Raw genomic sequence first — 16,683 nt, 5'->3', positions numbered from 1 at the left:
TTCCCAAGGATCAATCATTAAGCAACACTGAAAGTTTTCCAGGCCTGTCCTATTTCATACTCTGGTAATCAGACAAAGGTACTTTCTATTATCCAAGTGTGTGGGAGAGACAGGCACCTTTACAGACAAACTTGTGGCATTTGCTCCTTATAAACAATGAAATGCAGTGATTCAAACTCCTAATGAGACTGCCACAGAGTTTGCTGTAGCTTTTAAGGCATAACCAGACATGATGAGCTTTTGGAAGGAAATGGGTATAACTGTGGTGATCTGAACAGGAACAAGAAATTGCTACTGGAGAACTACCCAGCCAGAATCCTGCAACCAAAAGATTGGACAAGCAGCTGCATACAGGAAAGACATGGGAAAAAAAGTCCTTTTAACTTCATTAATAGCAGACCAGCTTGAACCAGACAGGCATTTACCTTTACCACCATTCTTTTTTTTTTTAATCCCTACCATTGCAATTGCATAGTCTTGTTATCTACATAAACAGGTGAGTGTATACACTAGTGTTGAGCTTTCTAGGCATCAGCATGCTCTTGCACCATCAAGCTACAGAGCTCTTTCCTTCTTCTTCACTCAAACCTCCCCCTTCAGGAAAGTCAAGACTACCCTGCACATAACTCTCTTCCCTTGGAGTCCTGTAAAACTCTTGCCCTCAGAGACATCCAGTGACAATGAGTTCTGCCAGCAACTAGTCCATTGCATGGCAGAGCATTTCTTTTTACTTACTTTTGACTTTGCCACTTCCAAGCTTCACTGAATGCTCCTTGTTCTTCCCTGATGGTAGAATAGCATTTCTTGCTCTGTAGAGCCTACACCTTCATTGTCTGTAACCTTTTATCATCTCACTTCTGATTCATTCCCTCTCCAAGGTAAACTATCCCAATCTTCTCAATCTTGTACTATATGAAAATTTTTCCTTGTCTGTTTAAAAACTGATTTAGGTAAACAGTTAAAAACTTACTCTGTTAGCTTAGCTTATACCTATAAATTATCCATGCATATTAAATTTGTATTTGCTAGGTTTGACTGAATTAAGTGTATCCGCACAGGATTTTTCACCAAATTCCTGAAGTCAGTTTAAAATCACACCTTTTGTTAAAGCAGAGCAAATGAAAGAGTAGTTAGGCCATAGCCAGTTTATGATCCATAAGGACTTCCAAGAATTCAGACAGTGCTTTGGGAAAGGGTGTATTTTAGCAGACCCCTCAGAGATAGTAATCTCCCATGCATAGCAGGGAGCAATTCTTCTGGAATATTTTCCACCAGCAACACAGGGATTTGTTACAGAATTAACTTAACATGTTTTATCTTGATAACACCTCCATTTACAGGAGACGACAGTTTATTGCCTAGACAAGTCAAACTGCTATTAAACCAGGGATTTTAATTCAGCTGCGAGTGAGCTGCCCGATTGTACCCAGAACACAACAGAGATATAATGAAATCTGCTATAAAAATTAATTCTGAAAATATCAAATACAAGCATTGTTAAGTTTAAACAAAGGATATTTGCTAGTTCGTTCCAAGACTTAGCTGCATTCAAAAATCCAATGAAAACTGGCTTTTACACACACAGACACACACACACATTTGCTCATGGAATAAAAGTTTTAAATTATGGTTATTAAATGCATGGCATTTCTTAATGATAGCATTCATTGTTATACTCATAATAATATATTTGACAGAGGAAAAAAAAGAAGAATTTATCGAAAAGCTGCCAATGGATTCTAATAAAAAGTACTTTCCAATAGAAGGCAATGTCCTTATCTACTACACTACAAAGTGCTTGAGTATTTCACAAGGAATTTAAAGGCACTATTTTGCAATAGAAACTTACTGAAAGTTACAAAGAAGCAAGTAATTCTAAAAATCAAATATACAGGCCACTGAGTTGAAAGAAAGTAATTTCCCACGTTAACATTAAGATCTATTATACATGCATACAAATTTTCATGCAAATTGGACTTCACTTATTGTGTATTTTGCCTTATTTAATTAAAAATGAAACAGACAGAAGAACACCTACCCTCCTCAGTTTGCCTATTAAGTTGTTGCTGCCAACAGGACCCTCATGACGGTGTTTCCATTGAGGCTAATCACAGAGAAGAGGTGCGCACATAAACACAAGAAAAGTAATGCTTAGGTTAGAGAGAGCAGCCACCTGGCCTGTCCATCACGTTCACCTCTATTCACACGGTAATTGCTGTACTCTCTGGAAAGCTGACTAGACCCATCATGATCTCAGAACACTAGTTATCCCCTACTGAATCATTTTCAAAATTGGTAAATAATATGGCTAATATAAAAGGAGAGAATGTCAGACAATTCAGCCTCAGAGACCTCACTTTCACCCTATGCAGAGACTTGGTGAAAGCAGCTGAAATACACACAGCCAGGCCTGGTCACGGCTACAGCTGCAGTCCTGGCAGAGACGCCCCTTGTTCAGACTTTTTTGTGTCCGCCTCATCTGTGTGTCCCCTTGACCCTTCCCTATACCCTTCATTCCTCTTTTCCCACTGAGAAACACGCCGGTAGCCTCCTGCCCTCGGCTGCTCCACGCCAGCGGGACATGCTAGCTGGATGGGCAGAGCTGCTGTGGGAAAGGCTTACGCAGAGCCCCATTTAGCTTCAAAACGCCTTCCTGCCAGCTCACTTCCTCTGCCTTACTCCACTATCTATAGCTTTCAAATGCCTCCCCTTCGTAATCACACCTCCTACTATTCTGAAGACTATTTTGTGGGAACGCTGAACATATTTGTTGGCTCACTGGCCCCTAGCACACTGACTGCTCATTCAATAACATTCACACAAGACTGGAAAAGACTTGTCATCCTCTTACTATCTGGCACTCCGTTACTAGCTTACTACTGTTTCCCTCTGCAGTACAGGTCCAAATTGGATGTCAGACACAGAAAAATGCCAGCAAAAGCTCCGGTTCACAGTCAGGAACCAGTCACCGGACAGAGTCCAAAACCAGACACACACTGGCACGTTACCATTAACACAAGGTTTGCCATGAGTAAACCCTTTGCCATTCATCTTTTTGTCAGCAAGGATGGGGAAAAACAGGGTTATTGCAATATTTTTAAATATTTGCAAGGTGCTAACATCCTAGAGTGATGGCATTAGTCAAAAACTCAAACAGACCCTGGGACAAACAGATTCTCCCGGGTCTGTAGTCGGGTCTTCTCAGGAGCAAATTCCCACGGAGATCACACCAAGCTACAGTGTAATTGTCTCCTGGATGTCTAAATATTCAGGCAACGAAGGAAGGCATTAGGTCCATAAGTCTGCCTGCTCACTAGCCAGCCTGCCAAGCACATCCACCACCCAGCCCCATCATTCCCGCTTTCTGGTTCTGCGACCGACTGACTTTCCTGGGCTCAGTACAGCCGCATCAAATACACCTGGGGCATTCCTGCCAGTGGCTGAATTGTCAGCTAAAACAATCACCTGGCTGTCACCAAGAGCAACACAGGTAGGGCAAAGGGGAACAACCCACTACGCATGCTTTCAGTCGATATGGTAAACAGCTGACATATGATAATTTTAAAGGGGTTGACATGCTGCAGCAATTATAAAAAGGCTGACACTCAGCTGAAAGAGCTGACAGTTAGAAGTTACGCCTTAGCACAAAAGAGAAGAAATGAAAGCAAAATGTGACTGAACTGTTGTCTTGCATGCTCGTATTTTGTTGACAAATGTATTTGTAGGTATGAGAATTTGGCCCTTTCTTAAGAGTGTCACCATCGGCTGCTGATAAAAAAGCAACCTGAATCTATTACAGATGTGTTACTTTTCAAACTGATGCTCCTGCAAGAGCGAGAGGACAAAGCATTCTGCTCTTATAAATCTGTTGTGCAGGCTAAGGCTCTAGTATCAATAGCAACATTTGACATTGTTATGCATCCCTTTTACATGGAAAAAAGAGACTACTTGGAATTTGAAATATTGCATTATAATGAAATACCTCTTTAAAGGTATCACCCCAGGAAAATGGAAGTTTGCTGATGGTTTCAACTTTAAAATATATTTTCTTTTTAAGGTGCTTCAAACCATTGTTCAGTTATTACACTCGCACTTTATATGAACGATCTACTACCAAAAATAGGTTCAGGTTAGATATCACATCCCCAGCACATTTGTTTTACTGAGCTCCAAGACTGTTTTTGATATAGTAGGAAATACAGCTTTACACTGTTGAAATATTATACTTAGTGCCACGTGAACATATAGGTATACGCGTTTCATTGTAGCAGCAATGATTAAATACATAGAGATGGTACTTCCCCCTCAAAACCTCAAATTTGCAAGATCTGATCCTGCAAGTGTGCACACCTGATTGTTGGGACTGCAGTGAGTAATTTTATTTACAGTTGCATTCATTTTATACAATTGTCAGGTAATTCATATCAACTTTTGGAGTTTGAGTGCATCTGAAAACTCTGCACAGATGCAGTTGCATTTTTAAAAAGCATCAAAGCATTTTCTGGCACAGAATCATACAAGAATGAAATCGAAGTTCTACATCATTCTCCTGTTCAAGGCAGGATAATTCCTAATCCCAAACAAAATGTCCTCAAGGGAGTTTCTGTCTTTTGTGTGGAACAGAGTAAGATTTGGACTATACATGTTCAGTAAAATTGTTATTTTAACAAACTTTAAAGCCCCAGATTTATTTCAAACGGTGATCCATCCATATTCCTTCCTTTTTCTCCAAAGGTGAAAATTACTCCCAAAATCATACTGAGCAAAACAGTTCTCTTACAGCCTTGAAGAGCTTAATGCACAGAAGTGAGTGTCGATTTCCCACTCATGCTATAGCATGTCCTTCTCCTATGTGTGTAAATGTAGGAATCCTTTAAACTATTAGAGCACTGACAACACACATCTTACTACCTCATCTGAGCCTACCAATGCACCTTCCTCTGGATTATTTTTAACAATCTGTACCTCCCCCACTCCCTCCTGCACAGTTTCTACTCATAACAAGTTTTAAGTAGTCATAAATCATTTCAAGAAGGTAAAACCTAATATGCCTCTGAAAAAGTGGTGAACTTCCTTTGCCAGGAGGATATAAAATTTGTCCTTAGCCTATTATGAAGTCAAAAATTAGACGTCAGCTTTAAAAATGTTGTTAGCGTATTAGAAGCACTTTTCCAAACTCTGTGTTTTTTTAATTTATTAATTTACTGGTCCTTTTGACCCTTGCATATCTGGGCTGATGCTAAAGTGCTAAAGCTGCTATCAGAGAGATACAGTAATACTCATGTCAAGTGAGTAGAGTGCATTTCTGTACTTATCATTTGGCACCTCCCCTTTTATATTCTCTGCAGTGATCTCCACACCACCTTTCGGTGGTCCTGACCCTGACTGCTGAAGTCCTGTACTCCTCCTCACAGTCTTCTGGGTAGCTGTGACGGTCTCTGCCGCAGCATTAGAAGGGAACCCGTGATGTATGACAAAGCAAGGACCACACTGCATGCTGAGACTATTGATACCACAGAACTTTGTGTCAACAGGTGCAATTGCTCTGACCTGCATCTTAAAAATGGCAAAAGTTCTACCTACCTATGACAGTCATCTATAATTTTCCTTTGCAGGAGAAACAAGTCACCTGTATCAGGAAATAAGAGAATAACGCTTTAGGCACCTGTTAACTGTGTCTTCCTCCTCCTAGTTCTTAATAATAACATATAATACATAATATAAAGCGCCTCTTATCTATGGTTATCTAATTGTAATGACCCCCTAGTCTCTTCCATTTATTACCATCAGATGAGGATGTGTGACTAAGAGGTGTCATGATATGATCATAGGGACCATGCACAGACAATTGTGAAACGCAGACTGGCATTGCAGAATGATGTCTTTTCATGGGCTTCACTTGTACCTGCAGAAGACATGGGTATTATGGATAGTTCTGAGCTACAGTCTGTGGGACAGCGTGATCTAACAGAGAGCCAGTTACAAGGATGTAAGTCTAGCTCTAAAACAATAGCAGTTAGGTATAATTGTGACTGCATTACTCGACCAATTAGTAAGAAAGACCTTAGTAACTGTTCTGCATGCAACAGCATGCAAAAGGAGATGACTCTGAAACACTGCCTAAAGAGAGACAGTTGGTGAGTCTTACCAACAGGCAGAACATGCACAGCGGAGACCAGACCAGACGGAGAAGCCAGAGCCTTGTTTCTGCCCTGAGCAACATTTCCCAGCACTGGGTGATTCCAGTTCCGATGTAGATCTGGCTGATTACCTCATGACTGTCCTGTGGTATGACCCTTCTTGCAAAGACTCCCTGAGCCACATTGACCTTGATCTCCTCTATCTCTCTAGCCTCCACACAGTAAAGTTGAAACATGCTTCCAGTTATAAATCAGTTCAAACAGACATGTCCACAAACTTCTCATTCTCTAAAAGTGGACTGATCTTCCTGAAAATTTAGTCTAAGAGCACATCACACGAGAGTAGTGGGAGAAATAAGACAGGACAAAAAATGGGGATTGTTTTAGTCCTGAGATCTTTGGGGATATCCTTTCCAGCCTGTCATATCTCAAACATAACTAACCTAAATATTATTGTATCTGTTGGCTTTGGCAAGGACTTCACTGTTGCTTTTTATTAGATATGAAGCAATAGGTGGGAGAGAGCGAGCCAATTAATTATTAAAAGTGGCTTTCACGTACTTTGAAAGTCTGCATATCCTCGAAGCACACTCAATAAAGTTAACAAGGCTAACCAGGGCACTGTATAATGTCTGTGAAGCCTAGATAGGCATTTTGCGAACTCTGAGAGATTCTGTTGTGTGCTTCCTTAACTCCACATGGACCCAATACACACTTCATAAAGTTCTTTCGTCTCAAAATATGAACCTTACAAGCTCCTTCCTTCCCGTCCTACACAAAAGTTGCTGTTTTCAATTAGCTTTCCAGCAAGGACTCCCTCTCTGCCCTCCATGCCACTCCCTTTCACTCTTAATTCACCTTAAGAGCAGAATTTATTTCCATCTTACCCCCACATGCTCACCTGCCCATCTGTGAGGACTTGCAGTTATCCTTTCTGTGTTATGTCTGATTCACATGGTAACTACCTTGAGGCAATAACATACTCTTGTAGAATTCACAACAAAACACAATGTGTATCTATTAAATTATAACTAATGTCAAATTACTACTAAATATAACAGCTACAACAATTATCTTTGGTAGATATTAGCCCTTTCACTCCATTTCCACAAAGACTCATCTTGAGCATGTAAGTTTGGATCCAAAAAGAGATTTTCTGCTATGGGCTTCTGGAAATGAGTATGGACTTAGTAATAACCTCAGCGAGACAACCATCATTAGTTAATAGCAAAGAAGAGGTGTCAGTGGTGCTTCAGGCACTTCTTGAAATCAACACAGACCCTATGCTAATGGAACAGTCAATAGTAACAATCCTTTGTAGATGGTCTAGAACTAAACACGGAAATACTCATTTTATCTCCCTGCAGTGTTTTCAGTCGTTGATCACATTATCACTTTGAACAACTTGCGCAGAATATCTTTTTGGAAAGAATAAACTCTGAAACTATAGGCCAAGGTGTTCAATGGAATGAACTCAGAAGCCCAGGAATAGTAAGTACATTAATCAAGCTTTGGGGCTTGAGTCTGTAATTTTTATTCACCCAACACTTGGTTTTCAGTCAAGGAAACTATTTCTTTTCTGCTTCTATAATAAGATTGGTCTTCATTTAATAGAATGTATAATGAAAATAACAGCTGTATTTAAACACATGGCAGAAGCCATTGGCATAGAAGAATTACTCTTTTTCTAGTAAATCACGGCTGTCTAACAAATTTTATACATGACTGTCCTTGTCCATACTATGAGCCAAATTGTGTCTTGTTTTATCCCAGTTAAGATGCACTGGTTACTATAGTTCCTGGAAAAACTCATATTCCACTTATAGCTCAGAATGCAATGTAGGGAAATGAAACAAAACAGAAGTTTTCATTATAGACAGAGGAGAATTCCAGAGCCATGGAGAAAGGATAAGGAGTGAGGAAGGAAAGAAACTACTGTAGAATACTTAATATCTGTAATATCTTTCAGATCTGTTCTTTTTTCTTCTATATGTTTAAACATCACATTAGAACCTGATCAGAGCACTACTTTTATGGAAATTATTATCAGTGCTCCTGTTGCCATTTTTCCTATTTACAGCTGCAGTCACATTTTCTTTACTATTTGGGTATTTTCTGACACAGGTTGTTAGAAACTAATAACTCTACTGAGACTGTGCAACTTTTTATATCCTTACTGGATAATTACTACTGACAGTTAGTCAGTACAGAAATCCACCTAGCACAAGCTACTGGGAAATAATCCCAGTCACTATGTGAGCGGCATGGCTACAGCCAGGCAGAGAACAACCAAATATGGAACCAAATGAAAACTGAACCACTTCACACATCAGTAACTACACTTGCCTCTTAGCTCCGAGCAACTAAGTAAACCTTAACCTCAGTATAGTAAGAATTACCGTGCCGTAAGGATGCAGTACAACACAGTAAGCTTTTACCACAGATAGAGATGGTCTAAAAACACTGTGAGCGTCTAGCAAAACACTGGGAATAGCATGCAGCAACATGGGTATTGTTCTTTTCTAGCTTCATTGATTATCCATTGTTAGAAGCCTCAGATTCGTTACAAGCTGGCACTCAACCCTTGGACAGGAATTCCTGTGAATACTGGGCTTTTGAGAACAAGCTCTGCATAAGTGGGAAGGATATGCCACGCATTGGCCAAGCTCTGGGCTGTCATGTGCAGTCCTGAATAGGACTGCTTTCCAGTCTCAGCACATAGGCACGAACGCATACTACTACATCCGAGTCAAGGCAATGTCTCAACTGCTCAAGAGGAGATAACAATGCCCTTTTCATTGCTGCATCTTCCTCCGAGTAGGAATCCTCGCAAGCCTTCTGCAGCCAAGATGAATTTGCCTTTAGCCAGAGAGCTAGTTCTGTGTCTTCTGCATACGAAATTTGTGGTTGTGTTTGTGATGACTCAAGAGTGTTGTTTAGCTCCCACCCATGATGTTCATTGTTTATGTCCATGGATTTGTTACCTAATCAACTACATATGCACTTAATTTCACTTTGTAATAACTCTAAGTAGTACTTACTTTTCATGAAATCTCTGCATTACAATGAATATTTCTATGTTTACCCCAGGAACCACTCAGAGTGTGAACAGCTTTTCCAGCTTCATGCACTTATTGATCAGTTGGTTGAAAAATTTAAACAGCTGTTTGCTCTTTGCCAAAACATTTCTCATGCAATTTATTTAAGGGGACAACTATTTTAAATAGTGTATTCTTCTTTCGGAAGTCTCAGTATTGTGTAAGATTTTAAAGAATCATTCATACACACTATCATGTATGTTGTTTTAGTACAGAAACAGGCAAAGCACAGAAGTCAGTTCCTCCCTCTCCAATTTTATGCTTTAACATAAAACCAGTGCTAGAACTCATTCTCCTCATTCCAGATTCTCAATATGCCACATCAAAATAAATATATTTTAAATGTGTATTTACTCTACTTAAGGTAAGATTCTTTCCCACATCAGTAAAAGGAATTCTCAGAATAATGAGATAAAAAGTAATTTTGGAGCTACAAAAATTATGAGGCCTGATTCCCAATATCTCTTCTCCTTACAGATTCTCCAATGTCTAATAAAATATGAGTTTATTAGTCTTACCTTCAGTTGAGGTACTAACAGTTCCTCTCTTTCTCTCTATCCTTCTCATCTGCCTATTTCTGTAATAAAGGCACAATTGTAGGTTCACCTAAGGATTCTCTCACTAGAAGGCAAGAGAAGTTTGAGAGGCAGAGTACATCAAATGCATGGAAATGCAGAAGTAGACCTGCCTGCAAAGTAAGGCTTTCAGTTCACAGTGAATTTCCTCTTTTTGATTTTTTTTTAATCTGAATTTTTTTTCAGCAGATGGCCCCTGGGCCTTGCTCACCAGAACAGGTTAATGGCATGGTTAATAGTTTTGCTGCCCACAGCATCAACAGAAAGGACCAAAACCTCCCTTCCAGAGGCACCTGCCAGGCACTGTGGCTCTGGGCAGCTGTTACAGGTAGATGCGTCTGGGAGCCTCCTCACTCTGCCAGGAATTACAGCCCGCCCCGGAGCTGTGAGTGTGCAGGACAAACATCCGAATATGAGAGACTCAGCATGTCCTGGGTCTGTGGCTTTGGGACAGACTCATCACCCAGACAGCCACCAGGCTCTAGGAACTCTGGAAGAACAGGGTGATAGCACAGAATAAGTTTTTTCCAGATCAATGCAGATCAATATCAATATCATGGTGGCCCCCAGCATAGTAAGGAGCAGCTTAAGAATGAAGAATAGGTGCTTAAAAGTGGACCTGAAAAAGACAGCGTTGATGTTGCTGGGCTGAGGAATGATTTCTGAAACATTCTTAGCAATGATTTAGAGAAAGACCCATTATTCTCGAGCTCTGTCCACACACACTGGAGTTTCTGCCTGCCATCAAACTCTCAGAACAGCAACAGCCACAAATAAAATTTTCTGCCATGTCTGGGTGGCTAAGAATTTGTCCATCCAGGCAGACAGTGGCCTGACCTTGACTACTCATGCCTGCATTACAAATTGGCAGGACCATACCCCATGATACACCTGGCACAAAGCCTTCAGTACTTGGAAACTCCAGCTAATACAAAGTGTTGCACTTTATATGATTATGAGGAGAAGCTGCTACCATCAGCAACTGGTCGTGTTGTCTATCTCTGCTTTCTTTGTACCACACACTCTGGAATTGTTCCCCTTTTCCTGATTTCAGTTTCAGCTTTTAGTTCTTAACTTCAAGTTGCTTAATGGGCTGGGTCAAGGTTATCTGAAAAAACACCTAAACCTCCAGGAAAAAGACAGTGGTTGACAACTACTCTCCTCTGCAGAGTGGAAATACCTAAGATAAGCACACCTGACCTGAGACTGGGGTGATCCACCTCCAAAAAGAAACTTCCCATCATCCGTTTCAAGCATAAACTGCATTTCTTAGGCTCTCTCTTCTCTAAATGGAAACACACAGTAACATATGGCTTTTTGAACCAAACAAAACTAAATACATAAGAGAAATTATTAAAAAAGAATTGCCCCTGAAGAGTCTTCCATTATTCCTGACCTACCACTTGTGGAGGATGAGTGAACAACCACCGTATTGTTGATAGCAGTAGTCCTGTAAACACACTAGTGGAAAGCTTTCAGAGACCAACAATTAGATCAGATCACGTGTACAGCAGAACAGAATTCCCAAGTTAATACCAAGTGCCTTTCCCCAAAGCACTCAGCTTTTCCCCTCTAGAAGCTCACACCTGGGTACCACTCTCGCACTGAGATATCACAGGCAAGAATTATGGGAAAAGACATACAAATAAGCCCACAAAACACTTCAGAACTCTTCTATCAAACACTGGCAATTTGTTTCTGAACCAGAATACAATGTACCCAGCCTTGATAGGCTTGGTTTTGCTGTAACCTTGGTGTGCTCATTTCCATGTAAATACACAGAAAGTTCTTCACCTTGGAGCTATTTCACAGGGGGGGTCATATCTGGAATGTAGGTATAAAGCCCTGTTAAAGCCCTGTGTGTGCTTGTAAATCATTTGTGCTAAATGATTTGTGCAAACGTCAGACATACAGAGGTTTCCCGCAGTGGAAAACAAAATGAAATGCTCTTCTTTGGGTACACAGCATTACATTACCACAATTCATACCTAGGACCAACTTTTGCAGGACATGGGGGCTACACAGTAGTTCGGAAAATGGAAACACTGTAACATGCTGGCTGTAGCTAAGAGCTTGAAGTCCTAACTAAGGGTACCACTCCTGGGAAAATTCTGGTCATATTGTCAGCTGTGACAAATGTCACCCACAGTCACCAATCCGCAAAGGAATTGCAGAGCTGCCTTCAACTCTCAAAGTGCTCCCCACACCAATCCTTGCAAAGATGCTATCACTCCAATATAAGCTGGAAAGTATCCTTGGCAAAATTTATGGGCCTGCATCCCCTTGCACCAAGTCACGGAGGGGCAAGACGGTGTGACAGCCCACCCACACAGCCTACTGCAGGCTTCAGCTGCACCTCCAGCTGGGAATAAACAGCTAGGATTGCACGTTGTTCTCTCCCCCGCTCACCCACTTTGCCATACTGGAGAATGTCAACATGCTGCTGCATATAGGGTTAGACCTACACGTTTTTAACTAAAATAACAGAAAACATTGTAGGAGTGTTGAAAAAAATATTTTCTGATGTGTTTGTTTTGCTTTAAGAGAAAAAATAGTATCCACAGAGAGTCAACTACTTTCTAAATTACTATTTCTGCTTAATTTTCTCCCACCCTAAATGGCAACTATGCTTTAAAGTACCATGTACTATATAGTTAATAAATTATAAAGTCAATCTTCATAATTTCTCTTCTCATATATTGGTCAGAGATGGTTTCAACACAGAAAGATATATGGGAGGTAGCCTAGGTCTTCCTCCAACAAAGCACTTAAGCATACATTCAGCATGCCAGTATCCCAGCTGAAGACAGTGGGATATATTTCAAGTTATGCATGTGTTTCACAATTTTATTGAAGTTCAAAGATAAATAAAAAATGAACATACAGCAGAAAAAAAAATCCAATAGTCATGTAATAGACACTATGGTAGTACCTTCTACTGAAATTCCATAGAATTAAGAAAATACTTTCTTTGATTAATTCAGCAATGTTCCTTTTAGAGGCAGTGACAAAAAAAATAGCTTTATTAGAGCATAAATTTGACACAGCTCCATTTAAATGGAAGCAAAACTCTTTTTACCTCCACTGGAAATGGAGCTCAATGATAAAATATAAGACTTATTATAATTGAAGCACGATCCAAACAAGCAAGTCCTGACAGTGGAATCACAAGGTGTCATAAAATCTTCATATTTAGTTATTCAAAATATATACGTGTCAGAATATCAGGTTCCAATATCCTTTGCAATTTCTACATAGTGTGCTTATACTTCTAGGATGCATCAGTGTGCCCCTGACATTTGTTTAAGGGTTAAATAAACAACAGTACTGTTATTTCAATCCATTTAGAAAGTCTTCAGATGATGTTTCCAGAAATATTTGGATTTTGTTTTGTGGTTGGAATGTTTTTTTCATAATAGTGTTGGATTTTACTATCACTTTAACAGATTTTCCCCTTCTCATCACATTTCTGGTGCCACCATTTTACCAGATATCTGAAATACTTCTGCACTAATAAGAAGTACTAGTTGTCCTGGGACAGCATCCAGAAAAGATACATACATTTAAGGAGTTTTGAAATATCATAGCAGTTCCCAAAAATACAAGCTAGCCATTGCAACCACCTTGGTGGCAATGGCAAGCCGGGAAAAGCTGATAGTGGATAAAAAAAACAAAAAAAAAGGAATATATCACAGTACTTTAGCATGGCTATAACTAGGACAAAAAAAAAGTAGTACTTTTGTTGTTATGTCCAGAAAATGCTGGCAAATACAGAATAAAACAGTGCAATACTGAGTTATCTAAACATGTTAATTAGCCACACCATAGAGAATCAGGCCTTCTCTAGTATTCATTCATCTTCAGTCATACCTTGTTTGCCTTCCTTATGTCCACAATTGGTACAACATTAGACAGACTGTGTGGTGATCAGAAAGTAACTATTTAGCACGGATTTCTGCTGATGGCAGGGTTTTTAAATGCTCAAGGTGCTGGTACAGCCAACTCATATAAATGGTAACCTTGGCTCTACATTTCAATTATTTTGAAATAAAAGCATTTTAAGTTCCAGTAAGTAACATGATGCAAGAAAAGGGATCCTAGAAACAATCACACACACACAAATCATTTAGCTACATACAGTAACATGCAGTCGCGACAGAATTAAATATTCATAAACTCAAGGGAGATGAAATTCTGTGTCCCTCTATCACAATATGTAAACCATCAGTTATAATTTTAAAAATAAAGCCCTTTTATCCACCTTATTAAGCTGTACAGGCCCTGTTCAAATGATCAGTCATTGATAGTCTCTTTTAATTAAAACAATAGGACAGATTTTACCAAACAGTAACAAACCTAAAAGTATAGGAGGTAAATACTACAAACTCGGGGTCTCCAGTTAGAGATACCCTTTTTTCAAAATTCCTTGTGTTTCTTATGATAATTGCAACTCTAGTCATGCAAATACGTGGTGTGACATAGTTGTTGCATTAATTTATCGCATTGCTGGTTTACATTCCTTCATTGTATTACTGTTCTCTTACACATTTCTAACAAAACCAAACTATAGTACAACTAGTTGAAGAAACACAGCTCATATCCAGTACATGGCAACATTCCTTTTTTTTTTTTTTTTTTTTTTTTTTCATTTACGCTGGGATTACAATCTGTTTTGGGGTATCTGTCCATTCAGCGAATTACTCAGATTTCAATAATATAAACGGATGTGTTTTACAGTCCAGCAGATGCGGATCACTCCTTGCAACAATCACCGTATTACGATGAAACTTACACATTTATCAGTCTCTGCCTATTACAGACCGACGGACAGAGCAGAATTCATCGGCTTCAGTTTGGTAAACCCATGCCGAGAAAAATGAATGGAAATGAAGACAGTGCCCGCAGACAAAAGCACTGATCAATGCACTCCGCTGACATTATCTTAATGGCAACCTTTTTCCATCCCATCCTCCCTCCCTACTTTCCGATTCTTCCAGCAGCAGACATATCCACCCTAAAGGATGCGATCTGACCCATTTCTCGTTGAACTCCGTCACCCACAGGTTTTCACGCGGCAGCGAGCAGCCGTCCCCCGGTCCACAATGACACAGCAGGGCTGGAGGGACACGGCGCCCGGGCTCCTTCCCCCAGGTCACTCGCCCCTCGCCGCTGGGTGAAAACCGAACCGAGGGCAAGGGGAGCGGCGGCCCCGCCGGCACCGGCCCCTCGAAGTGAGGTAAACTTTCGCGGCGGCACCTGGGCCGCCGCCCGCCGCGCCGCTCCCGCAGGGCGGGCGGAACAATGCCCGGCGCCCCGGGCCCCGCGGCGGCCCCGCGCCTCCCCGCCCCGCCGCCCCCGTGTCCTCAGACAACCTCCGCCGCCGGCCCCCCGCCTCCCGCCGCCGCCGCCGCGCTGACAAAGGGCGGCGCGGGGCTGCCCGCGGCGGCGCGGCCGCGGCCGGGCGAGAGCGGAGCGGGCCCGCCGCCCCCGCCCTGCCGAGCGCGGCCCCGGGCAGCCGGTCCCTCCGGCGGGCGCGGCGACGGCCGGCCGGCGGCGGAGCGGAGCGGAGCGGAACGGACCTACCTTTTTGTCCTCTTTCTCGCTGCCGTGCCTCCGCTCCGGGTGGCCGCTGTCGGCGGCGGGGGCCGGCTCGGCGGGCTGCCCATCGCGGTGGTGCGGGCGCTGGTGCGGGCAGCCGCCAGACCCCGCCGCCGGGGGGATGGGCTCCGGGCACGGAGAAACTCCCTTAACATCCATCTCCATCTTCCAGTTCACTGTATTGCGAGACAAAAGCAGGCAAACACTTTCCACCACCCCGCGTCTTCCTTGTGCTTTCCTTTCTCCCTCTTTTCTTTTTTTTCCTTCTTTCTTTCCTTTTTTTACCCCCTTCCTTTCTTCCTTCCTCTCTTCCTTTTTTCCCCCCTCAGGAGGCCGTGACACGCATGGCTCTGGCCGCCGCTGCTGCACCGATCCGGCGGCTGCAATTCTCCCTTAGATCCTCCAGACTTTTGTATCCAGCGTGTGTGTGTGTGTGTGTGTGTAAGAGTGAGTGTGCGTGTGTGTGTGTGCGCGTGTGCGCCCGTGTCCTTGGTACGATGGCCTTCAATCGCCCCGAAACAGCAAACGCTAACTAAGCAGATCTCTCGCCACGAAGATCAACTCCCGGCCCCGCTCTAATTGTGGTGGTTATTTACTTTACGCTATCTATGTCCCAGGCCCGGACAAGCCCTTCTGGCTGCAGCCCTTTGAACAAAGTTAACTGGAGGCAGCCGAGCCCGGGGAGGGGGTGGGGGCGAGGGGAAACCACCGGGGTTTAACACGGGGGAACTGACAATAACCCGGTAATGTCAAGTAAAAGTTAAACCTCCCCCTTCCTCCCCTCCCCCTCCCCTCTCCACATCCCAGGCAAGCGCAATACAGCAAAGCAAAACAAGCGATTTCAGACCTGTGCAAGGTGCTGGTGGCGAGAAGAGACGAGCATTTACCCGATTGTTGCTTTTATTTTATTTCCCCCTCGCCTCCCCCCCAGCACCACCCGCTATTGCAAATGTGGGCTCCTTGATGTTAATCTCCTCTCCGCGGTCGGAGTGTATGTGTGTGACTGGAGCTCCCTCTCTCTCAGGCTGCCAGCGCCACGCAGCATTGCACAAGGAGAACTGGAGTAAGGAGAAAAACAAGAGCAAATCCGGGCTGGAAATCTAAATCGGTACTAGCCACCGGCTCTCCGATTTTATCAACACAAATACAAGGAGAGAAAGGAAAAAAAAAATCCTGTGTGAGCTGCTAAATCAGTCGTGACTGCAGTGCGCACACGATTATTTTATTCCTCGTGTTAGCTCCCTTCTCAGACTGAAGTTAGCCATGGTAGGG

The 16,683-nt window shown here is 42.2% G+C and overlaps 1 protein-coding gene across 1 annotated transcript in view; it reads right to left on the bottom strand.

Annotated features, from left to right (window-relative positions):
• LOC309668833 (uncharacterized protein) overlaps positions 1–16,086 on the bottom strand; it is a 43,766-nt gene extending 27,680 nt beyond the window's left edge. Inside the window, exon 1 of the mRNA XM_082479355.1 lies at positions 15,397–16,086. Coding sequence (XP_082335481.1) covers positions 15,397–15,576 — 180 coding nt within the window. The 5' untranslated portion in view covers positions 15,577–16,086. The remainder of the gene's footprint in view (positions 1–15,396) is intronic.
• Between the last annotated feature and the right edge of the window lie 597 nt (positions 16,087–16,683).

The sequence above is a fragment of the Vanellus vanellus genome, assembly GCF_965231255.1.
Source record: "Vanellus vanellus genome assembly, chromosome: 2".
Classification (NCBI taxonomy): Eukaryota; Metazoa; Chordata; class Aves; order Charadriiformes; family Charadriidae; genus Vanellus; species Vanellus vanellus.
The sequence above is the reverse complement of the archived record's forward strand: the minus strand, read 5'-3'. Positions and strand labels throughout refer to the sequence as shown.